Here is a 22,019-nt window from a genome sequence, read left to right as displayed (position 1 = left end):
AGGATAGTCTTTCGTACAGCGAGTGGGAGGCCTCTATCTCTTCCTCTGGAAGGTCGTAATCCATTAATCGTTTAAGGGTTTGGGCACAGCGTGGCCAGGCCTTTCCAAGCCTTCCTTTGCGAGCGTTAGCCCCCACTGTGCCAATTCAGAGGCCGTCACCCCTGTGGGGCGGCCTTCATTATCGATGCCACTGACCTGCAATGGAGTGATTGGCTCCAAGTAGTACCTAGCATCTACATAGTTTGCGGACACTGGGAATGGACGAGGATCAGCTTTAATCATCTCAACTTTATATGTTACCCTGTTCCACATTACCAGTTCCTGGTGGAGAGTTGAAGGAACGCAGTAGCTCCGGTGAATCCAGTCGCGTCCTAGTATGGCGCTATAGGCCGCGTAACAATCTGTTACGAAGAAAGCATAAACTCCCTCTGCTGGTCCTACCTTTATACGTAGAAACAATAAGCCCAAAGTTTTCGTGACTGTCCCCCCCCAAGTTCTTCAGTGTGAGGGATGTAGACTGGATCTTGTCTTTCTTGATCCCAAGTAAATGCATGGTTCTTGTCGTGATAACATTGACAGCTGCCCCTGTGTCAACCATAACCTTACTGACCTTAGTGCCAGCAAATTCCACAGTGATATATAAAGGTCACATATGCTAGACCATCGCAGGTGTTGGTCTTGTAAAGCTCATAAAGAAACCTTTACCATCAGCATCTTCGGTCTCAAGAACCACTGCTTCTGCCAAAGGTGTTGTTGCAGCCGATGTAATCTGCAGGGGCTAGTCGGTACCGTCTTCATTCTCCACACAATCCTGCGCGGCTATTGGCAGAGCATATTTCGCGGGAAGTACATAGACCATATTGCAGGAAGTATCAACCGCTTCAATTTCATCTTCCAAGTTGAGCTTAGATTCCCCAACTGGGATGTCGGTGTTGAACTGCTTAACCAACCGGTCAACTAATGATTCTTCTGTAAGGCCCTTTACCTCACACTGTTTTTGTTCCTGCATCACGCTCACCTTTTTCGGTGAATCTGACTGTTGTTCCCTTGCAAGTATCTCCTGCGGGGGCGCGACCACCAGACTTTGGACTATTTTAGGTCTCCACCGTAAAGCTTCTGCATTGTCGTCCTTGCCCCCCGGTCTCTTAAAAACTGAAAGTTTGGCTTCTTGTTCCTCTTGAAACAACCTGCGCTTGACATGTGGTCGCCTAGTTGGCGAGCTGTACGTCTTTCCTAGCTGGCGGAGGTGTCCTTTCTGTCGTGATCCTGCAGAAAACACTAGGTTTAGAGGCCCCTGATTCTGAGCGCGCCTGCTTTTGAAAGCTGCGAGGAGCCACCAATGGCTTAGCAGCTAATGCTTCCATCTCCTTCTGATATTGCTCAGGAGATTTAACCAGTTGCGAGGCTTGATCAGGCCTTGATCTAGAGCTTCTAAAGCACGCTTGGCTTCTCCAAACCTGCGCTGCAATTTCCTTTTCTTGGAAGGGCTGATTTCCACTGCTTTCCCCTTCTCTCTGGTGTACCATTTTCCTTCCTTGATGGTGGACGTTGAAGCAGGCGGAATGTAAGGTTTGGTCACGGCTTCTTTGTGCTCATTCCAAGCCCTTCCTTCTTGTTTCTGATCGGCCACGGCCACTTTCAATTTCTTGAATAAGTTGGAATCTTTTGGGGATGGTGGTGACCTTACCTCATCTCTCGCTTTTGGACTAGAAGGCTGATAATTTCGTGATGGTGAAGCCCATTTGATTGGCGGGAGGGAACCAAAACGAAATGTCTGCTCAACTTCTGCGTGCGACACTTGGATGCTGCATTCTTCTTTGCATCTTGAGCAAATGACCACTGGTGAAGCCTCACTGATGGGCTTAGCTTTCTTCTTTACGGGGGTTTCCTCCCCTTCATCCCTCTCTTCCTTCCCCTTTGTAGTCAAATCCAGGGTTGGTTTTCTCTGGTTCTTCTTGGGCCAGTTCACATCAACCATACCGACTCCGGTATCCGGAAACGGGTTCAGGTCTACAAGTGCTGTCGCAGTCACCGAAGGCTCTACCTGCAAACTACCATTATTAAGCCTTACCTGAATTTGGTCCTTTAGCTTCACACAATCAGCTGTATTATGGTTCCACAAGTTGTGGAATTTGCAATACTTCTTTCCTTTCAGCTGATCCGGTCGAGGGAAAGGGCCAAAGGCTGTCTTCACCATCTTCGCAGCGATCATCTCATCTAGAATCTCATGTGCCTTATTGGCATCATACGTATATGTCGCAAACTCAGGTTTGGTGAAAGCCGTAGACTTGAGTTTGACAGGTTCCTTAGATATCTTTAACTGCTTGAGAGATGAGCTCTTCCTACCTGTCAACTCTAATGCGGAGACGTCATTCTCCTCTTCGTCTTCATCTTGGAACACCTCTTCCTCTTGGTGGTGGTAGTAGGGATCATAGGTAGTCGGCTGGTAATTCAAAGCTGCTACAGTGCGATGCTTCCCTAGCACATATGTCCCTTTGGATGCATTCTTCCTGGCATCGGTTTCTCTGAGAAGATGCTCAAAACTACCTACCTCTGTGATAAGTTCTCCCATTGACTGTATCATGCTACCGTGTTGTTTCTTTCGCTGGCGTGGTTCCAAACCCTTTACTGCCAACTTGATTAACTCCTTCTCAGGCAGGATTACACTCAATTTGGCTTTCTGAATCTGGAATCGTTGGAGATAGGCGACAGCAGATTCGGTGGGCTGCTGGGCCATCTGAGTGAGAGAAGCCAAATCAACCTCAGGCTCAATGGCTCCGAAAGTTTCTCGGAAGAGTTTTTCCATTGCTGGCCAATCGGCCACTGTTCCTGGCCGGAGTTTGGAAAACCATCTAAAGGCTGCTCTAGAAAGAGAGGTTCCAAATATCCTGCACTTGAGAATGTCATCATTCTGATATTGGCCTCATTGCACCCTGAACCTGGCCAGATGAGTTGCCGCATTCTCAGTGTCCTCTCCTGAAAAAGTACAAAATATAATATTCTTGTAGCCCCTAGGAAAAGGCGTGAGCATTATATGTGGCGGGAAAGGTCCCTCATAGACCCCATCCATTTGGGCCCTAGGGTTAGCCAGCCTGATCATCTCCTCGACCTCTTCACGCCTCACAAACTCAGGACCAAGAGGAGGAGGTATCGCCACATTCTGGAGAGCAGCCTGCAATGGTATGGCTTGGATAGTATTCGTTGTTCGCTCCCCTAGACGGATAGTCCGGGGATTCGCAGATTGCTGAAGAGTCATTGCTGGCATGACGGTCTCTTTGACTAGAGCTGTTATCTTGATCGGATTGCCAACCAGATCAATGCCATAGTAGTCTCTTGTCAGCTCTTCATATATATTTTCTATCCCATCACTGTCATATTGCACGAATGCGGCAGAATCAGACGAGATACGCTCGGTGGGCTTTAAGGTTTGATTTTTTTGTCCAACCGAGGAAGTAGTTTGTCCACCCTGAGTGGTCTTCTCTTTGCTACTGCCGATTACCAGGGCTTTCTCCTTACTCTTGGCTGCTGCTGCAGTGGTCTTTACAAAAGGTGTAGTCATGCTGCTGCTACCCTTTTCACGAGCATTAGGATGTATATATTTGCCAGAGCCAGAGGGTTGGCCAAGTGAACCAAGGATGGCATTAGGATCCCCTAAAGCTTTGATTAATACCTCTTTGGCCTGGTTCAACTCAGCTCTCTGCATGGCGACTTCTGTCGCAAGGTTAGAACCATCTTTGATAAGACCTGCCAAATCTGACGCAGTCTGTTTGGTTTGGTTCGTGATGGCTTCCACGACCTGCTTTTGTTGCTGAGTATGCTCCTCAGCGATTCTTCTGGCTTGCGCTCTAGACTCAATTGCTTCCTTTTTTGTCTCATCAGCTAGCTGGGCCACGCGCTGATCTAGTTCGCACATGCGCCGCTCTGCCCGTGCGTCTGCCTTATCAAAATCATCAGCTATTATCTTTCGATGTCGGTCAATATTAGCCAAGATGATCGCAAACTGCTCTTCGAAGGGTGTTCCCTCTGGGATGGGCGTAGGTACAAAGGCCTCTCTTGTCACTCCTCCGGCATTGGAGATGACACTGTTGCCAGGCTCACTCACCTGGTTGGTAGTGACGTTCTGCCCCTCAATAGCGGGCGCCTGGTTTTCTCCCTGTTCAATTGACATGCTCGATGATTGGAAGGAGCAAGAAAACCTTCGTGTCACTTGTTCTTCAGAAAGACCACGACAATCTGCGCGAGAATGCGGTCTGTAACTGGAGGTTTTGTGCTTTGGACAGTTAGCGTAAACCTTTTGGTAAGGGTTTTCGCTTGACTTCCCAATGGTTACGTTCGTGAAGAAACGTTATGCAATAGGTCCCACTAGGCGTGCCAAAATGTTTGAGGCGAAAACCAGTTGGCTTGCAAACTGTCTCTTTTGAGCGTGTGATTGCGCGGGTGTGCCAGCACCGTGGGGTGCAGTCGTTGGGGGAGTCCCTTGACCTCACTTCTTCTTCAAGCGTTGTGGACGAGGAGAGCACCAACCTCGTCACAAGGCTCTTTTCTCTGCCTTCCAAGGAATGACTTCTTGCCTTACGGATAAGGGCTTTGGTTGTGATCTCTTCGCGACACCGAATCGATACTTAGTGTTGTAGACTAAGCAGAGCAATCACTGGGAAGTTTGGAGAAAGCACAGGGTTTGCTAAAGCGTGACTTTAGCTTCGCGGGGTTGCGAGGGCGTTACCCTTGCTTCGCTGGTAGTATCGGTGGCAGTAGCACTTAACAGTCGGCTCTTGGAGAGACTAGGACTGGAAGCACGGTCGCCAGGTTTCAACGAGGTTGAAGGTTTGCTCCTGAGAGGCTTGATAATCCGAGGGATTGATTGATTTGAGAGTTGTGTCTTTGATTTGTCCTTGAAACCTGGTATTTATACCTAGGGTTTCGACTGCTCATTGCCATAGAAGGATTATTGATTGAAGTTTCCTATTCAATTTCCGCTACCTGACTCCAATAAGGGCTTGTTTTCCTTATGGACTTCGGAATGGATGAAGCTGTAACCCAATCCCAAACATACTTATTTTTGGGCCGCAGGTATCGGCCTGCTAAGCTAAATCCACTAAAAGATCTTGCCAAAATTACTTTTGGGCTCAAACAAAAGTTATCCTCAAGAGTCAAGAGCATAGAAGGAGCCTAAACATTACTTAAATATTACCAGGGGGAGGGTACGTGGGGAAGCAGACAACAAGAATTTTCCAACAATTTTCTACACCATATTCTGATTATAAGTACTAGTAGTAACTTAACCCAAAGCATAACTTCACCACTCATTTATCTTGTTCTTCCTTCCTGTTACAATGAATAACACCCCCCTACTCCACCACCTCGTCCTTCTTCTTCTGCTACCATGCACCCTAGTATACACCATCACCACCGTCACTTCATCCTCCGCCAACCAGGCTTACCCCACCCTCACCGAGGACTGCTCAGTGTCCGGTGAGGATATCCCTGTGCCCATACGGAGGGAGGTTTATGATTACGGTCGAATATTTGACATCAGCCACAGGTACACCCCTGACATGCCCAGTTATGGCGTCAAGGACGGGCTTGGGGAATTCCTGTCGCTTGGCATGAGCATCAAAAATGGCTCGGACGCCAACGTTTCCGTGATGAAGTTCAGTGTCCACTCCGGCACCCATGTGGACGCGCCGGGTCATGTCTTCGACCATTACTACGATGCTGGCTTTGATGTTGATGCGCTTGACCTCGAATTCTTAAATGGTAACTAGTATAGCTAGCTGCCTCTTACTTAATTGATTACTCTTGGTCAATATCATATATATATAGTATTGAGGATTGGTGATGGTTAATACTATACTGTTAACTCTTGATATAGGTCCTACACTGGTGGTTGATGTTCCGAGGAATAAGAACATAACTGGTATGCTCAACAATGTTTTAATTTGCTCATCACAGTATATATACACACATTCAGCATTTTATTGCAATAAAAGAAAAAGTCCTTCGGAAGGAGCTATTCAAGATCTGAGGATTCTCTGTTAACATTACAAAGCTAATTAAATTGTTTGTATAGTTTTAGACTATTACAATTCACGTATAGATGTCAACAACTCATGAGTTGAAGGAACAAATTAAAATGCATCATGAGTTAGAATTTTGTCTCTGTTCTGAATATGTTATTGATTCTTAGTCTCTTAATTAGTGTAGTGTAGTATGTTACTATTTATTATCCTTTTGTAAATTTGAATACTGGAGATTTATAAGTGACTTGAACATTTATCAGCTGAAGTCATGGAGGCTTTAAATATTCCTAAAGGGGTGCGTCGTGTGCTTTTCAGAACCCTAAATACCGACAGGTATGATATCTTACTTTTTTTCATTGGGTAGAACTAAATTAATCAACTGCATGTAAGCATGTTGTTAGTCACCAAGGTAATGGCTAAATTAATTATAACTAGCCTTAGCCTTATGCAAATAAGAGAAAGAAGTAGGAAATTGTTCTTCATAGAATCCGTATTACCAGTGTAAGGAAAATACTTTTTTACATTTTCAGGAAGCTTATGTGGAAGAAAGAGTTTGATACAAGCGCTGTAGGGTTTATGGAGGATGGGGCAAAATGGCTGGTGGACAACACAGACATTAAACTTATTTTTTTTTTTTGAAAGAAAAGTTCATTGATCTAGCGATTAAAATCGCTTAAGATGGCATCCCAATGGGGAGCATACAAAGGCCAGAAATGCCTAAGACTTTGAGCTAAGCTAGAACAAACTAGAAGATGTACTACATCAACCAATTGTTCTTGTACAATTAAATTCTGCTCTAAAACTTTTCTAGAGAAACTAGTAAATTCTAAAGGTAAGTCCTCCTTGTCTCCAAGATAATTACCAACAACGAAACCATTGTCATGATCTTGAGAGCTGTAAACCCAACAATCAGAATTTACGATTCGGGCATGTAGAAGATCAGTAGACCAACGAAGACTAGACTCGACCCAGCATAAGGGACACTGCTCGCCAAAGCACGCAATTGTGGTACTCACAGCGTGACTATACCGAGCCTTTTTATATAATCTAAAAACGCTCACTCCACATGAACACAAACGCAACACACCCAGAAACTTTGTCCAAATTAACATAGAAGCAAACGAGGAGTCACCCGGGTCCCAGATCCAGACCCATGGAAAGGTCTGGCCCAGCAGATGGGCCTAACACCAGCCCGTAAGGAGAACCCAGATTACTCTGGGCACCCCACGCAGAGAAACCAAGCACCACCGCCGGCTACTACCTGACGGGATCTGCAACCATCTGCGCCACCAGAACAAGAGCAAACACCAAGGGATAACCCAGCCGCCACCGTGCAAGAGAGCAGAAGCCCGCCGAGCCACTACAACAAAATCCGGCATTAGTGACCAAATTGTTAGTGACCACATCAATGTTTGTCACAAATGCTATTGAATCAGTGACCACTGCTACATGCTGGTCACTAACACTTTTACGACTAATTAAATTTATTTACCCGCCCACCATTCAATTTTTAATGGCCAAAGGTTTTAGTATTAGTGACCAATCATATCGGGTCACTAATGTTTTTAGACTTAATTAGGCGTGGTTCTGATTTAGTGACCAAAATTTTTCAGGACGGAATTTTTCACTTATAGGCGGGTTCTTAAAAGTTAAAACATGGCTTTCAAAATGAAATTCTTTTCCGAGCGCGGCAATCCAAAGCGATATGTTTAACCCCGTATAAAGATAAAATCCTTGGTTCCGGAACCTCTTTATCTTCATCGTCCTCCTCCCTCACTCCTCTTCTCGCCCTCAACCCCTTTGCTTCATGGTGGATCGAGGTCTCAATTCGGACCACTTTGGACAGCCCGTCCGAGTCTGTGACGGTGTCGTTCGACCTTAATTTGCGGTCGTTAGTTCGCTGGACAACGCTCCCAGAGTTAGCCGTCGCGTTATGGGATTCTGCCAATTACGATTGGGTTTGGATATCATGGATTACAGGTTTGTTTTTGGTAAGTAAAGCTTTGAGATTTCGGTATATGGTGGGATTTGAGAATTGGGGATATTTTGAGATTTGAATGTTGGGTGCTTCATTGATTTTTTGTTGCAGGACGCTGAGGTATCATTTGCTATGGGAATCTGAGGTATCTACCAACACATGAATCTGAAGCTTTATTTCTTCATTTATTTTTTAGTTATATTCATGGGTCTATTTCATCTCTTTGAGAAAAGTTTGAATACTTTTTTTTCTTTTGTTTTGTTATCAAAATAGGGATTGATAGTGTACTTATGTGGACTTCATTGGAATTAAGTAAACTTGAGAAGTATTAGTACACTTTGTTGTAAGTTGAGGAAATTTTCTTAATTGAGATTCCATTAGATTAAAGATCTCTCTAAATTTTCTACTATATCTTTGTACAGTTAACGAATTTGGTTCTGTGTCTTTGAAGGATATGACTGGGTTTCTTTCTATTTGAATTCAATTGTCTCGTTAACTGATTTCTTTTGATTTTTCTATTTCAAATTGTATATATTAATGAGGCATTGTTGCAAACAGACTAATTTGAACTGTGATCTCAAGAATCATGCTGATAAGGGTTGAAGAAATAGGTAGAGTACATTAATTGTAGATAACCTAACCATTATGATGAATTGGTTCCGCAGTAAGTAGAGCTTTTCTCTATATCATGTTAAAGTTAAACTATACTTTGTTAATTATAGTGTAATTACTTGTTACATAGGTTTTTCAATTTGATAAATTGTCTTTTGATCACTGTTTTATCCTCGTTCTTGCATTTTACGCTCACGTGTAAACATTTTAACACCATATTGACACAAGATTAGTACACCATTTATTAGGACAAACACACTGACCCTTTTTTCTTTTGGTCTAAAGGATTAAACAGAATAATCATATTGGTCATTTACTAATGGTGTGCATAAATTTTGTGGAGCTAAAAAATATGTTCTCACTTTTTTTTTTTTTTTTTTTTTTTTTTTTTTTTTCTGGAAGAAGAAAGCGAATGTTTCATCCTTTTGTGGTTGCGTGTCGGAGTGGTACACATTGGTAACCAAACCGATATATGCATACTTCATATACTGCTTGCAATGTCTAAATGATTATCATTGCATTTTTTACTATATCTTTCCAGACTAAACACAAGGAGATTTCAAAGATTTGAAAGTTGCTCTATATGTTCTTACACTTCTTCATGTTGCCTCCATTTACTAATCATCTCAAAACTTAGACACCAAACAGAACCATTCCCAATTCAGAAGCAAAACAAGGAAGTTAGATACCAACTATAGCTAGCTAGCTAGCTACAACCATGGAAGAATCCCCATATAGTTCCCGGGGACGAGATGAACCTGAGTTCAGCTTGAGAGATTGGGCTGTCAAGGCTAGAGGAATCAGCCGCGAAAACACGAATTCCAGAAGGTTCTCAGCATCCTACATTAGAAGCTTTATAGAAGACACAAGGTCTTTCAGATCAAACATTACCTTCTCTAGCACTACTTCTTTTCCTGGCTATGCCTTAAGAGGTAATAAGTAGTACCATTTTCCCTTTTCTGACTATCTCTCAGAAGCTAGCTCACAACTTCTTCTACGTTGTTATGCAGATGAAATTGACCCTGCAACGTACTCATTCACCATGGCCGTCAAAGGTAACACTTCTTATGATGATGCACTTTAGGATGTTACTTGTTCAGATTGTAGCTTTGTGTGTTTCTTTGCAGCATTACAAGCAAGGTCTGCCTACAATAGTTGGGGGTTTGCTTTATCCCCTAAACCCTAAATGTTACTTGAAGAATATGGTATTTTTTTTAAATAAAAAAAAATTTGGATGTACATTGTGTTTTTGTTCTGTCTCTAATTCTAAGAAGGTTCTGACAGGGATAATAGAAAACAAGTTCTCACGTTCTAGTGTGCTGTTTAAGTGATTTTTCTTTAAGATATAAATCAACCATGTGAAAGTTGATATTCTTAAGCATCATGTGGCAAAAAAGATGTTTTGATTGTAACTCATGATCCTTTGCTAGATTAATGTTTGGCTGAGAACATAAGGAAACAAAATCTATTGATCTGATACCCCAAATCTGAACAAAGTATGTATCGTTAACATAAAAACCTTTTCTCAAAGAAAAAAGAACAAAAAGCAAGTGGATACTCTTTTAGCAAAGATAAATATATCCATGATACAATCTTATTCTATGGATTCTTTTAGTTTCATTTTGAGGAAATGTGATGATCTGTGGCCAATAGAAGGTCAGGTAGCCTATTAGATTGAGGTAGTCATGTGCTGTAGCCTGTGGGTTCTTTATGGTCCATACTAATGTTTCACTTCTCCATTGTCCTCTTCAATTTTGTTTCTATTTGTCTGAAATTTTGCACCTTCCAAGAGTGAAAAGCCTTTAGCTAGGTTTAGATGCTCACTAATGATTATTGGTTATGATAGGATCCACGACAGTGTTGTATTCTTTTTTCATTTTCTGAATGTATTTGATAAATACCAGACTAACGGGTTTTGTGTTTTTCATTTTTAGAGCTTGAAGTGACATCTTGGAGATGATAAGCTCAAGGTAAAACGTATCCTCTGTTGTATTGTACTGGCTTCTGTACTTGGAAGAGACCTAAGGAAGTCTGAAGCACTGTTTTGAAATAGGTTTGTTTATAATTGTGCAGGACTTCATCAATTTTACACTTCACTATATTGCTGGCTTGGACATACCAATAAAGAGGTTAGTGGAGTGGGGAACCTTTGCTAAAACTTAACCTTATAACTATAGGGGTACATTTATTGAGTTCCGAAGTGGGATGATTAATGTATCACCAATTGGGCAAAACTGTAGCCAAGAGGAAAGAGATGAATTTGAAAGATATGACAAGGTTAGATACTTATGCAACAAAATATTTAAACTGTTATTTCATTTAATTCTTTATAAATCATCATATTGGTTTGCAGGTTCACAATGTACGCCTGAAAATGGTTTCTATCCTTCGTGAAAAGTTTGCTCACTTTAACCTGACATTTTCCATTGGAAGACAGATAAGCTGTGATGTAAGTGACAGTTGATATTCATTTATGCTTGGTAGCATCCAAGTAGCAATTGGTATATATTGAGCTTAAATGAATTTATAATGCAGAATGGTGAAGGTCATTATTTCAGAGGAAGATATATCAAAGCACATCAATTACAACTGTTATATGTGATAAGTTGCATAAGCTTGTCTATCTTTCTCTTGGATTTTGTTGTCATGGAAGTGCTGAAATTGTTGTAGGATTTTAAATTAGTTTTCAAGGACATGTACTTGTGAACATGATGAATAAGTGATAATGTGGATCAATGTATTTAGTTTAATACAATTTCTATTATATAGAATTTGATTAGTATTGGAGTTTCATGTTCAGCTAGTTATTATTTCATAGCTATTGTAATAGACCAAAATAAAAAGCTTATGAGATAAACATTTTTTTTTAATAACCAAAACATTAGTGGCCTTAAAGTTTGGTCACTGATATAAGCATCTGACTCAGACTTTAGTGACCAAATCATGTGTTTTAGTGGCCAGATTTGTTACCTTCAGTGAGCAACTTTGTGGTCACTAATTCTGTAATGATTTGTGACCAAATAATCTTGGTCACTAAAACTTTTCATATTAGTGACCAACAACCATACTTTGGTCACTAAAGAGAATTAGTGACGAGGCTATAGTGATCACTCAGTGACCAACAATATTTGGTCACTAATCATATATAGTGACCAAATTTGCTATTCAGTGACCACTATAGTGGTCATTAATGCCAGGTTTTGTTGTAGTGCCAATATCGACATCGCCGCCCGAACCATACCGGACTGAACTCCACGTACCAGTCGTGCATGCACCAGTGCAAACCAGATCAACCCGCTTGTTAACCAATCTCTCCTCCACCACTCGCCGACTAGGAGCGGCTGCAATCTGACTATAGGACCACCAGGATCCCACAACACCAGAGAGCCCCAAACCTGAAGCCATAGCGTAAAGGACACCCGGCCAATCAGCAGATCCCTTGCCGTCGTCGGAAAATCGTCCCGTCGAAGGATGAAAGGCATGCAGCCATAGTGAAGAGAACTCGTACGCTGGAGCGAACACTGGAGAGGAGGTGAAGGAGCCCTCCAAAGAGGATATCCATCGGTGGCGGCGCTAGGGTTTAGAGAGCTCTCGCTCTCTCCCATCTTTTTTGCTTTTTTACTTCCAAGAAATATTGGTTGTTCTAGACATTAAACTTATTGGTAACACGTTTAAGCAAGCCCTGCAATAATTTTTTTTAGAGAAAATTAGATAAAAACCCAAAAAACAAAGCTCCTATTAAGAAAAACCCATCTCTATATTTTCTTTTAATCTACACCCAATTCACATAATTGAACATTCCTTATAGGTTTTAAATCTATAATTAACATTTTTCACATTTTTTAGTTTGACTTTTTTGCCCTTCTGATTGAATAAATAAAATATTCCTCAAATATAGCTGTTGACTATTTTTTTAATTTAAATATTTAGAATTTAATACAATCAATTTAATCCTTGATTTTTTCTCTTATAAATAAAATATTCCTCAAATATAGCTGTTGACTATTTTTTGAATTTAAATATTTAGAATTTAATACAATCAATTTAATCCTTAATTTGTCTCTTATTTAAAACGATTAATTGCCTTAATTATCCTATATTTCTTCCTTTCCGATGTGATCTATATATTTGCTATTGTGTATCATCAGATTCTGTTATATTCCTATTATATAAATATTTTTCTTTCTCGACATGATTAAACATCCTCTCATTAAGGTATGTTATTTTGCTTATCCGTTCTAATAGGTGTAGTTATACAATCATTCCCATGTAAAATGTACTTGATATAGATTGATTGCTTTAAGATTTTTTTTTCCGCCCCTACATTTTTCTCCACATAGGTGCCTGATTCTATGGGGTGATCAAGGACCACATAATAGTTATGTGTAACTGTAGAGTTTGCTTAATATATAATTATCCCTTAATTTTGGCACATTGAATAATTTTGAATGTGCAAGAGTTTTTGCACTATAATTTAGCAAACTCATTATTATCATTCATTGTTTTACAATTGAAAATGAACTTTACAATATTAAGAAGTTTATTTCTAATATCAAGGTAATTTAAATACACATTCTTTTTGAAGGAATAAACCTAAAAATTTATTGAAATAGGGACAATGAGTACAACCGTAAATGATGTTTATCCAGTATTGAAATAAACAATTTTAAATTTGTTTTTACAATTGAAATATAAACTTTACATTTTCGAACCTAATATAAAGAACATGCATTATAACACTTCATCCGTCATCTCGACTAGCACTTTGCAATGTAATCTTCATAAATCTCCCAACTACTAGTGCCCTGCATGTTGTGATTCCTTATACAATTGCAAATTACCTTCATAGATCTATTTCAAAGGTAAAACTCTATTATCTAAATACATATATCCAAAATATATTATCTAAATTATAGGTATATTAATTGTCAATACTATAGGTTATGGAATAAACAACCTATGATATAGAGTCACACAAATAATTTAAAACTACAAAAACAAACATCTAAATCATATGTATTACATATTAAAGCAATCTAAGTATCATGTAATTAGAAACACCGATTCTATTTTGAAGGAATGAAACTAAGTTTTGTACCAGATTCATAAATTGAAATTTCTAATTACTAAAAATTCATCCAATTCAAGCTTTACACAAAATCAAAAGATTAACAAAGATATTATACTAAATAAATCTGATGAATGGGTAATTTGAATTACGAATATGATATATGTACCTATTTGAAAGAAAGTCTCTAACCCATAAGAAAATGATGAAATAAACCTCATGAATAGGTCGTTTGAAATCATCATTTGAAAATGCAACTTTGTGAAAGGTCTCTACCTAAAGAAAAAATGACGAATGAATTCACTTGCTTCTATATATAGGAAGAAACATACCAAAAATTCATCATTATATGATAATAATGACATTAATGTAAACACCTAAAATTAAGTACTGATAAAAACCTAAAGTGAAGGTAATACCAACAATAACGTCAATCAAACTCCATAATATTTGCTAGATGATTTTGACTATTAATCCTATTTAATAGGTGAATGGGGAATTTGATAATGGCAGCTTCAGTAATTCTTAACAACATTGGGTTTTAATATTTACCCTATTTAATAGGTTTTTTTACTTTGAATAAACCTAATTAATTGGTTTGGGTATATATTAAAACACTCTTATGGATGAGTTTATTCTAAAAGGGGTGTGTAAATTTGGGTGTAGAATCAAATTCCTTTTTTTTTTTAATTAGGGTTAACTAATTAGTAAACTATATACATTATTCTTGGTATATATAGCTGATGCATTCCTTTTCTCCACATGATTAATGCAGGGCTTGATTACTTAAACGTCGCAGCTTCTGTTGATGTATTACCAGTTCATTATGCGTTTCTACAAGGCCGGGTAAGATTATTAATTGATCTCATCATGGATTAGAACTAATTGAATCTGTAAATTATTCGAATTAGTAAGAGTAATAAGATTGCTAATTATGTGGTTCAGGAGATGGTTCTTGTTGAGGGTTTAAAGCTCGATGGAGTTCCAGCAGGAATATATTCTGTCCATTGTTTGCCTTTAAGGTTGATCGGTTCTGATGGATCGCCAGCAAGATGCATCCTCATCAAATAAGCACTTAGGGTTTAGGTTTTCAACAGCCAGGCTAATCTTAAAAATAAAACGTGTATCCTCATATACGTATCTTGTCTGGTCTTGATCTTTTGTTTTGCATTTTTGTTGGTCTTTATTGTGTCTTGGGCATTCTTGTTACCCTTGCTTTCCTAGCATTTTGGGTTTTCATCGTCAATTTACTAAATTATCATCGTCGTCAATTAATTCAATTGCTAGAGAAGGATACACGCTCGTTGGTTAATAATTAATTACTTAATTTGTATATTTTCTCTTAATAATCTCAATACATCCACTGATCCACACAAGGATCTCTCTAGACGGTATCTCATGCACATTCTTGATGGCATGTCAACATCCGATCTCCACAATGCCTTCTTGATTGAGTCTCTTTGAACTTCAAAAATGAAAATCTATAAAACCCTCACATGCATCTTCTCTAAATATGTCTCACTCACATAGTCACATATAGGCGTTGCAGCTTAATTTTGTTGATACATTTAGTTACATTATGCTTTTACGGATATCAGAGTAAGGATCGGAGCTTCATTGTTATTGTTACTTGAATATTACAATGAAGATGTTTTAATGAGTTTGCTAAGATGACTAATTGACATCATGAGATAATTCTTGTTGAGTGTTTTACAGATTAATGGTATTCCAACAGGAATATACTTTTACGTTCATAGCTTGCTGTAAGGTTGATCGGTTTTGATGGATCACCAGCAAGATGCATTCTCATCAAATGAAACTTTTTCTAATCTTGCATAAATGTCCAAAATGAACTCAACTGTAACAAATAACAGAGTTTTAAAAAACGGAGGATATGTAGGAAATAACATACATTATATATGTTCCTCGAGACAAGCTAATGTACTGGTGGGTATGAGATATCCTCATTTACAACTATTTGAACAAAAATTTACAAGTATTTGAACCAAAATTACAACATTGAGAACAAAAGTTACCATATTCATTTACACTATTTACATATAGTTAAACAAAAATTACAACATTGACAACGAATTTGTTCAAAAGCTTGTAAAAATGTCGTAAGAGGTGTAATTACCATTATTAGAACTAAGATTACAACATTGACAACGAATTTGTTCAAAAACTTGTAAAATGTCGTAAGAGGTGTAATTATCATTATTAGAACTAAGATTACACAAAGTAAGACTCAAATTACAATTTTGACAACAAAATTTGTTCTCACTTTTGTAAATGTGGGTATGAGATACCCACCAGTACACTAGAATTTCCCATGTTCCTCTCTACTTGAGTTAATTTTAACAATTTCTTCCAACTTTAAAGGTCTTCACAAGGTACAGATTTCATGCATAAACATCTGTCCCCTAAACCGAAAAATCCCAAACTGCATGCGCCTCGAGGGGCAGGGTAACCCATTTTCTTGCACTCTTCTATACAGAATGCAAATCCAGTGACCCATTGTTTCATACATAAAGTTTTTGGACCATCTTTGTGTCCCCTATAACATATGTTCGTTCTTGGGTCAACATCTGCAATATTCATCAGACTTTAATTACATCTCTATCACTGCAAATTTGAAAATGATTCATGCTTAAATAAATTACAGAGGAGTATGAGAGACTTACACTTGTACGAAGTTGCATTCGAAAAGATCAGGAAGAGCATGAGCATGAAACCAGATAACCTCATAGCCATGGCTAGCTAATTAAGTGTTGTATTCTTCTGGATCTTCAATTCTCCTTTTCTTTTGAAAGTAAAATTTTCTTCTCAATATGTGTTATCACTAACAACAATAACTATTTATGCAGTTTACATGCATCAGGAATATGAAGGAAGGTAAAAAAAAACGTCATAACTAGCAGATACAACCTCAAGGAATTATGACAAATACTCTCATCCATTAGCAGTAATCTAATATAACGTACCATAATTTATATTTTTTGGTCAAAAACGTACCTTTATTAACAACTTCAACTTCGAACAACTCCTTTCTTAGCTGTGTAATTAATAAGTAACTGTTTCATCATTATCTTCCTTTTCCTACCGAGTAATTATGGAGTACAGGTTTCCGTCTCGTTTTCATGATTCTCAGTGTAGCGGTTACTGACTTAACTTGACTCATAAACTCTCGCAAGCGTACGAATCGTTGTCAAGTAATGGAAGTATTAAAACCTTGATTATTGTACCTTGTGGATTAAGCGTTGGACCTAACCGAGGTAATTGGCGCTAGAATCACTCGAAAGCATACAATGAAAAATAAAAATAAAATAAAGTAAAATAATATTCACAAGGCACCAAGCCTCGGCAATGCTCGGCTTAGCGTCAAAGCCACTAATTTGTAGCCCAAATGAGTTATGCACAATGGAATGTGGAATTTTGTTTGGGAGTTTTGAATTGGGAATTTTAAATGCAAACTAAAATAAAAGCAAACAACTAATTATCAAGCAAGAAATTAAATTTGGATTTTCAAATTAATGGGAACATGGGAGTGTCGGGTGATTCACACTAACTATCTTGTAAATATCGATGCCAATTTCACAAATGCATGCATTTCATATATGTGTCGAGTCTCATATCTAGTACCGGTTAAGGCTACTAAACCAATTATCCTTTCGGTGTTTTGACTATGCTGGTTAAGGCCACAATCAACTCTCTAATTTGGGCATTACGCCGGTTAAGACCGCAATATCCAAAATTAGAGGCCTAGAGAGCAAGATAATAGAGACCCAAGCAAGCTTAGCTACAATTAAGCTAGATAATGGTCACCACACTTAAATCCTAGATGCCACAAGATTAATAAGTTGTCAATTTATCAATCTATTCATCACAATTGCCCACAACATAATTTCAAAGGTTGACAAAGCCTAGAAACATGCTTCTAATGACCAATAAATTCGGATTTAAAGCATACACAATAGAAATTGCATTTATTAAAAGTAAAGCATCAATATTTATACAAGATGAGTTAGGGTTTCACAACCCTAACTCCCAAAATTGAACTACTAACAACCTATTATCAAATACATCATCAAATACATAAGAAATTAAGAGAAATGATAGAGGGGAGAGGGAACACAAGCTAAGCTCACAATTTGCTATAGGCAAACATGAACCCAACTTGAAATTAAGTCCCTACTCTTTACCAAGTCAAAATCCCTTTGTGGTGATGAATCATTGATGATATAGAGTAAGAGCCCATTAATTTTTCCTTAATATTTCTTGAGAAAAATGGTTGAGAATGGTATTGGAAAGTGAGAGAAATAGGAGACTAGAGAGGGAGGTGGGTTGCGGCTATGTTGGAGGAGACGATGGAGAATATGGATCTGGGGGTCTGCGGCGCTGGTAGGGTGAGGTCAGAGAGAATAGATATATATATATATATATATATATATATATATGGCTGCAATTATGTGAAGAGATGAGGAGAGTAGGGTGCACGTGCCAGTTAAGAAGGAAAGAACAAAATAATGCACGGTGGGTTTTTAAAAGAGAGAAGAAAGGAATGAAATAGAGGGCACGTGGCTGTTGTCGAAGGGGAAAAGATGAGGATTTAATTGGTCTTGGGCTGCCATCAAAACAAAGGGAAATGAATTAATGGATGGCTGCCAAATGACTCAAGCCAATTAAATAAGGGTCCTTGATCCAAAGCATCAAAATCAGCCAAAATTGTTCCACTTACTCCAGTAATAAATTTGTATTCCCACTAACCCAATTTGAGGCAAAATAACAATTTTACCCTTAACCAAATTGTTTATTCCCCTATCTCTCTCCTATTTCATATCTCGGTCTCTCTCTCATCTCTCATCCTCGACGTACTCGTCGGTAAACCCGACTTGACTCACATCCAAATACAACCCTAGCTCTTTGTTTAGGCCGGAAGCACGTCGATTCCCTCCGGCATTGCCAAACCGCCGTGCGACAAGGCCGGAGAAACTACCTGGAGGATCGTGCTCTTTGCGCTCTCGACCTTCGCATTCCATTTCCTGGTAATTAAATTTGGGACTGGTTATTAATTAAGGTTTCGCTTCAGTCGGGAATGCATAAATGGTGTTTTTGGTGCTCCTGATCAAGCTGATGATGATGATAAAGGTTTCATATTTATAGATATGACTCGATTTGCTTTTTCACTTTTGCAATTTTGCAACTGGTTCTTAGGTGTGATTGTTTTGTTGTTTGGGGTTTTGATCAGTGGTTTGGTAGTGCATGCAGAAGACCAGTAGTTATACAAGAGACACCTGCCATATATGTCACTTTTTTATTTTTCTTTTTTTTGGTACAAGCCAAATATGTCACTTTGGTATTTAATACTATGCACTTCCCGAGACTATTTTGGCTTCTCATTTTCCATTGAAATCGATTATGGTTTTTAGGATTCTAACCACGGGCATACAATTTGGGAAGCTTCTTAATTGAAACAAGCAGCTTCCTAGTTAATGGCTTCCAGGAATGCCCTTTAATCCCTTTGTTCTTTATTATGTTGATGAAGGTTTGACAAAAAAAGAAAAAAGAGGTTGATAAAGGAGGCGGTGGCGGAAGAGAGGTTTGAGGTAGTTATTTTCATTGCAGTGGTGTTCAGAAAAAAAAACTATAGACGTCTATTGGGGGGCAATAGACGGCTATTGGGGAGCAATAGACGTTTTGAATTGATGTAATCTTCTTGTTTTTTTCTTCTGTAATCAAAGTTTTATTTGTCTAAATTTAGGGAGATTAGTTCCCATTCTGGCGACTGAAAGTCCTATTGGGGGGCAATAGACGTCTATTGGGGGCAATACATGACTGATAGTCGTCTATTAGGGGCAATAGACGTTTATTAAGGTGCAATAGACGTCTATTGGGGGGCAATAACCCCTCTATTAGGGGGCAATAGATGTCTATTGGGGGCAAAAAAACCTTTCCGGTGAGATTTTCAGCAAATTCCGGTGGGCAGTGGCCGATGATCAGAATCCGGCGAAAGTTTGCCTGATTCTGGTGGCCGGTGACCGGGCTCCGGCGAAGTCTCCTATGGTTTCTCTCTCTAAGTTTCAAAGGGGTGAGGGCAAAATGGTATTAAAAAAATTAAAAAACAAAAAAAAAATCTTAATGGGGTATTAGGGAATACTTCCTTAGAGTGTTTTGGGTAAGAGTGAATTAAAAAAACTTAATGGGGTAAATGAGAAAAAAATATCTAAAAATGGGGTAAATTGACAAAAACCCATTAAACAAAGATTGTTTAATTGCTGCACGTGATTATGGCATGCAATCATGCATAATTAATCATCAAATGATTAATTAATATAATTGTTTCTTCTTCTTCTTCTCTCTTTTCATTGCATTTCCGCATATATTATCGGAAGCAATTAGATTTCGCTCCCTTGATAGCATTGATCACGGTTGACCCGCAGTGACTATTTCATTCTTCTATCCAAACTCCAGATTGCTCCATTTTCGCTTTGTTTTCTCGCAATTTCCGTAACTCCACTTATTACCTACAAATAAATAAAAATAGATTAACTATATATTAATTAACTTGAGGATTAGCTTAATTCTAGTATTTTAGATATAATTACACGTATAAAAATGCGTGTAATCAGTTACACTGTAATTAGTGATATGTATTCTCATCAAATGAAATTTTCTCTAATCTTACATAAGTGTCGGAATATGAAATATTTCATTCAGTTTTATGTAAGTTCATTAATTAATTTACATCTGAAGCTAAATGTTGTTACTCAAATGATTAATGTATCACAATCTATTCTTATATATATCAGATTGTATCCTTTGCTTAATTTACGGATCACCAAAATATCAAAGAAAAAAAGAACTTTTGTATTTTGATATGAAAACCAATTCAGTTCTCACAGAACCATTGATATATGAACCAATTCATATTCCGGTACGAGAAATTTTTCCATACTACGGTCACACCATCTCATTTGTGTGACGTCCCTATAATAAAACGACACGTGGAAACCTAAGTGTAGTCACCTAACGTTTTCACTTTTGCCATCAAATTTTTTTTTCTTTTTTCTTTTGTCGTCTACATTTGTACTCCTATTCTTCCATTGCATGCCTATCAACGAAGTCTGCAACTCTGCCCAGCAAACATGTTATATTTTGTTATCTAATTAATTCAATGATGGATGAATGTTTTTTCCATCGATCATTAGGTCATAACTATATGGGTTTTTTGCACCAACAGTATCTGGAGAGTTGGGTGACTGACAATATGATACCCGAACTTACAAAGTTATCAAAGTAATACCCAGACTCAATTTTTCTTATCAACGTAGTACCCACGGTCATTTTCAGTCAAGGAGCCGTTAATCTTGATCACGTGTGACGCACGTGAGTCACAAAATGAGGGCAAAAAAGACTTTTTCACTCCATCAAACCCTAAATAAATAAATTAAAAATTAAAAATAATTGGTTTTTCTCTCTCCTCCCGAAACTCCATGTTCATCATCTTTTTTTTTTTTTTTTTTTGATCAACCATGTTCATCATCTTAAATGCAGCAAAAAAGCAACCAAAACAAAACGAATCCCAGCAACAAGAACATCAACGTAACCCATTCAAGTTCATCTTCTTAAACCCAGCAAACCATTATGATGCGATTGATGCCATCTTTCTCTCTCTAGAGTTCCAATCAATTGATACAAACTTAAAGAACAAAAAAAGAAGAAAATTTGATCAACAGTACAAACTCAAACAACAAAATCAAGTAAATTTGATCAACAGATCTGCTATAATTCCATTAAAGGCTACCACATCAGCAGATTCATGTTGGTAACACTTGAACCCAACAATTCTTCATCTTCATGTTCTTGAACCCAGCAAAAAAAAGAATCACAACAATGTTGATTCATTCATGTTCTTGAACCCAGCAGAAAAAAACCTGGTCTTGACTTCTGAGGGCAAAGTTTGCTCAATTGATTCTTTTGATCTTATCTCCACATCCAACCCCAAGGACCTGAGGACACTAACAAATTCAGAGTCCAACTCTTCCTCCAATTCCAAAACCTTCCCCTTTCAGGCTATCATCCAAATTATCAAGGCTAGACACCCCCAGCATCACGATTAGACACAAAAACAAACATTCGAGATTCAAAGGACAAGAAAACAACTAGATTGCAACACTTGAACCCAGAAATTCATCATATTTATGTTCTTGAACCCGGCTAAAAAGCAAAAGAAGAAAATTTCAGCAATCCTTGATTCGTTCATGTTCTTGAACCCATCACGAATTTCTAACCCGCAGCGGCCTTTGACTAGGTTGAGATGGGGATCCACTTCGTTGGCACC

The 22,019-nt window shown here is 38.4% G+C and overlaps 1 protein-coding gene and 1 long non-coding RNA gene across 8 annotated transcripts; both read left to right on the top strand.

Annotated features, from left to right (window-relative positions):
* The first annotated feature begins 5,333 nt into the window (after nt 1-5,333).
* On the top strand, nt 5,334-14,749 carry LOC133737148 (cyclase-like protein 2). The gene is made up of 6 exons (XM_062164764.1): nt 5,334-5,757; nt 5,873-5,917; nt 6,281-6,353; nt 6,551-6,646; nt 14,452-14,524; nt 14,624-14,749. The coding sequence occupies exons 1-6, from the start codon at nt 5,334-5,336 to the stop codon at nt 14,747-14,749; spliced, it is 837 nt and encodes a 278-aa protein (XP_062020748.1).
* LOC133735306 (uncharacterized) lies at nt 7,659-11,407 on the top strand. 7 transcript variants are annotated; one of them, XR_009858929.1, is made up of 8 exons: nt 7,659-8,000; nt 8,110-8,143; nt 9,152-9,542; nt 9,621-9,665; nt 10,545-10,580; nt 10,684-10,887; nt 10,964-11,059; nt 11,146-11,407. It is a non-coding gene; the product is annotated as an uncharacterized LOC133735306 (long non-coding RNA). The 7 variants fall into 7 exon arrangements; XR_009858926.1 differs by having other exon boundaries at nt 9,016-9,542; XR_009858924.1 differs by having other exon boundaries at nt 9,013-9,542.
* Nucleotides 14,750-22,019: the final 7,270 nt, after the last annotated feature.

The sequence above is a fragment of the Rosa rugosa genome, chromosome 3, assembly GCF_958449725.1.
Source record: "Rosa rugosa chromosome 3, drRosRugo1.1, whole genome shotgun sequence".
Lineage (NCBI taxonomy): Eukaryota > Viridiplantae > Streptophyta > Magnoliopsida > Rosales > Rosaceae > Rosa > Rosa rugosa.
This window is presented reverse-complemented; position numbering and strand designations above follow the sequence as displayed.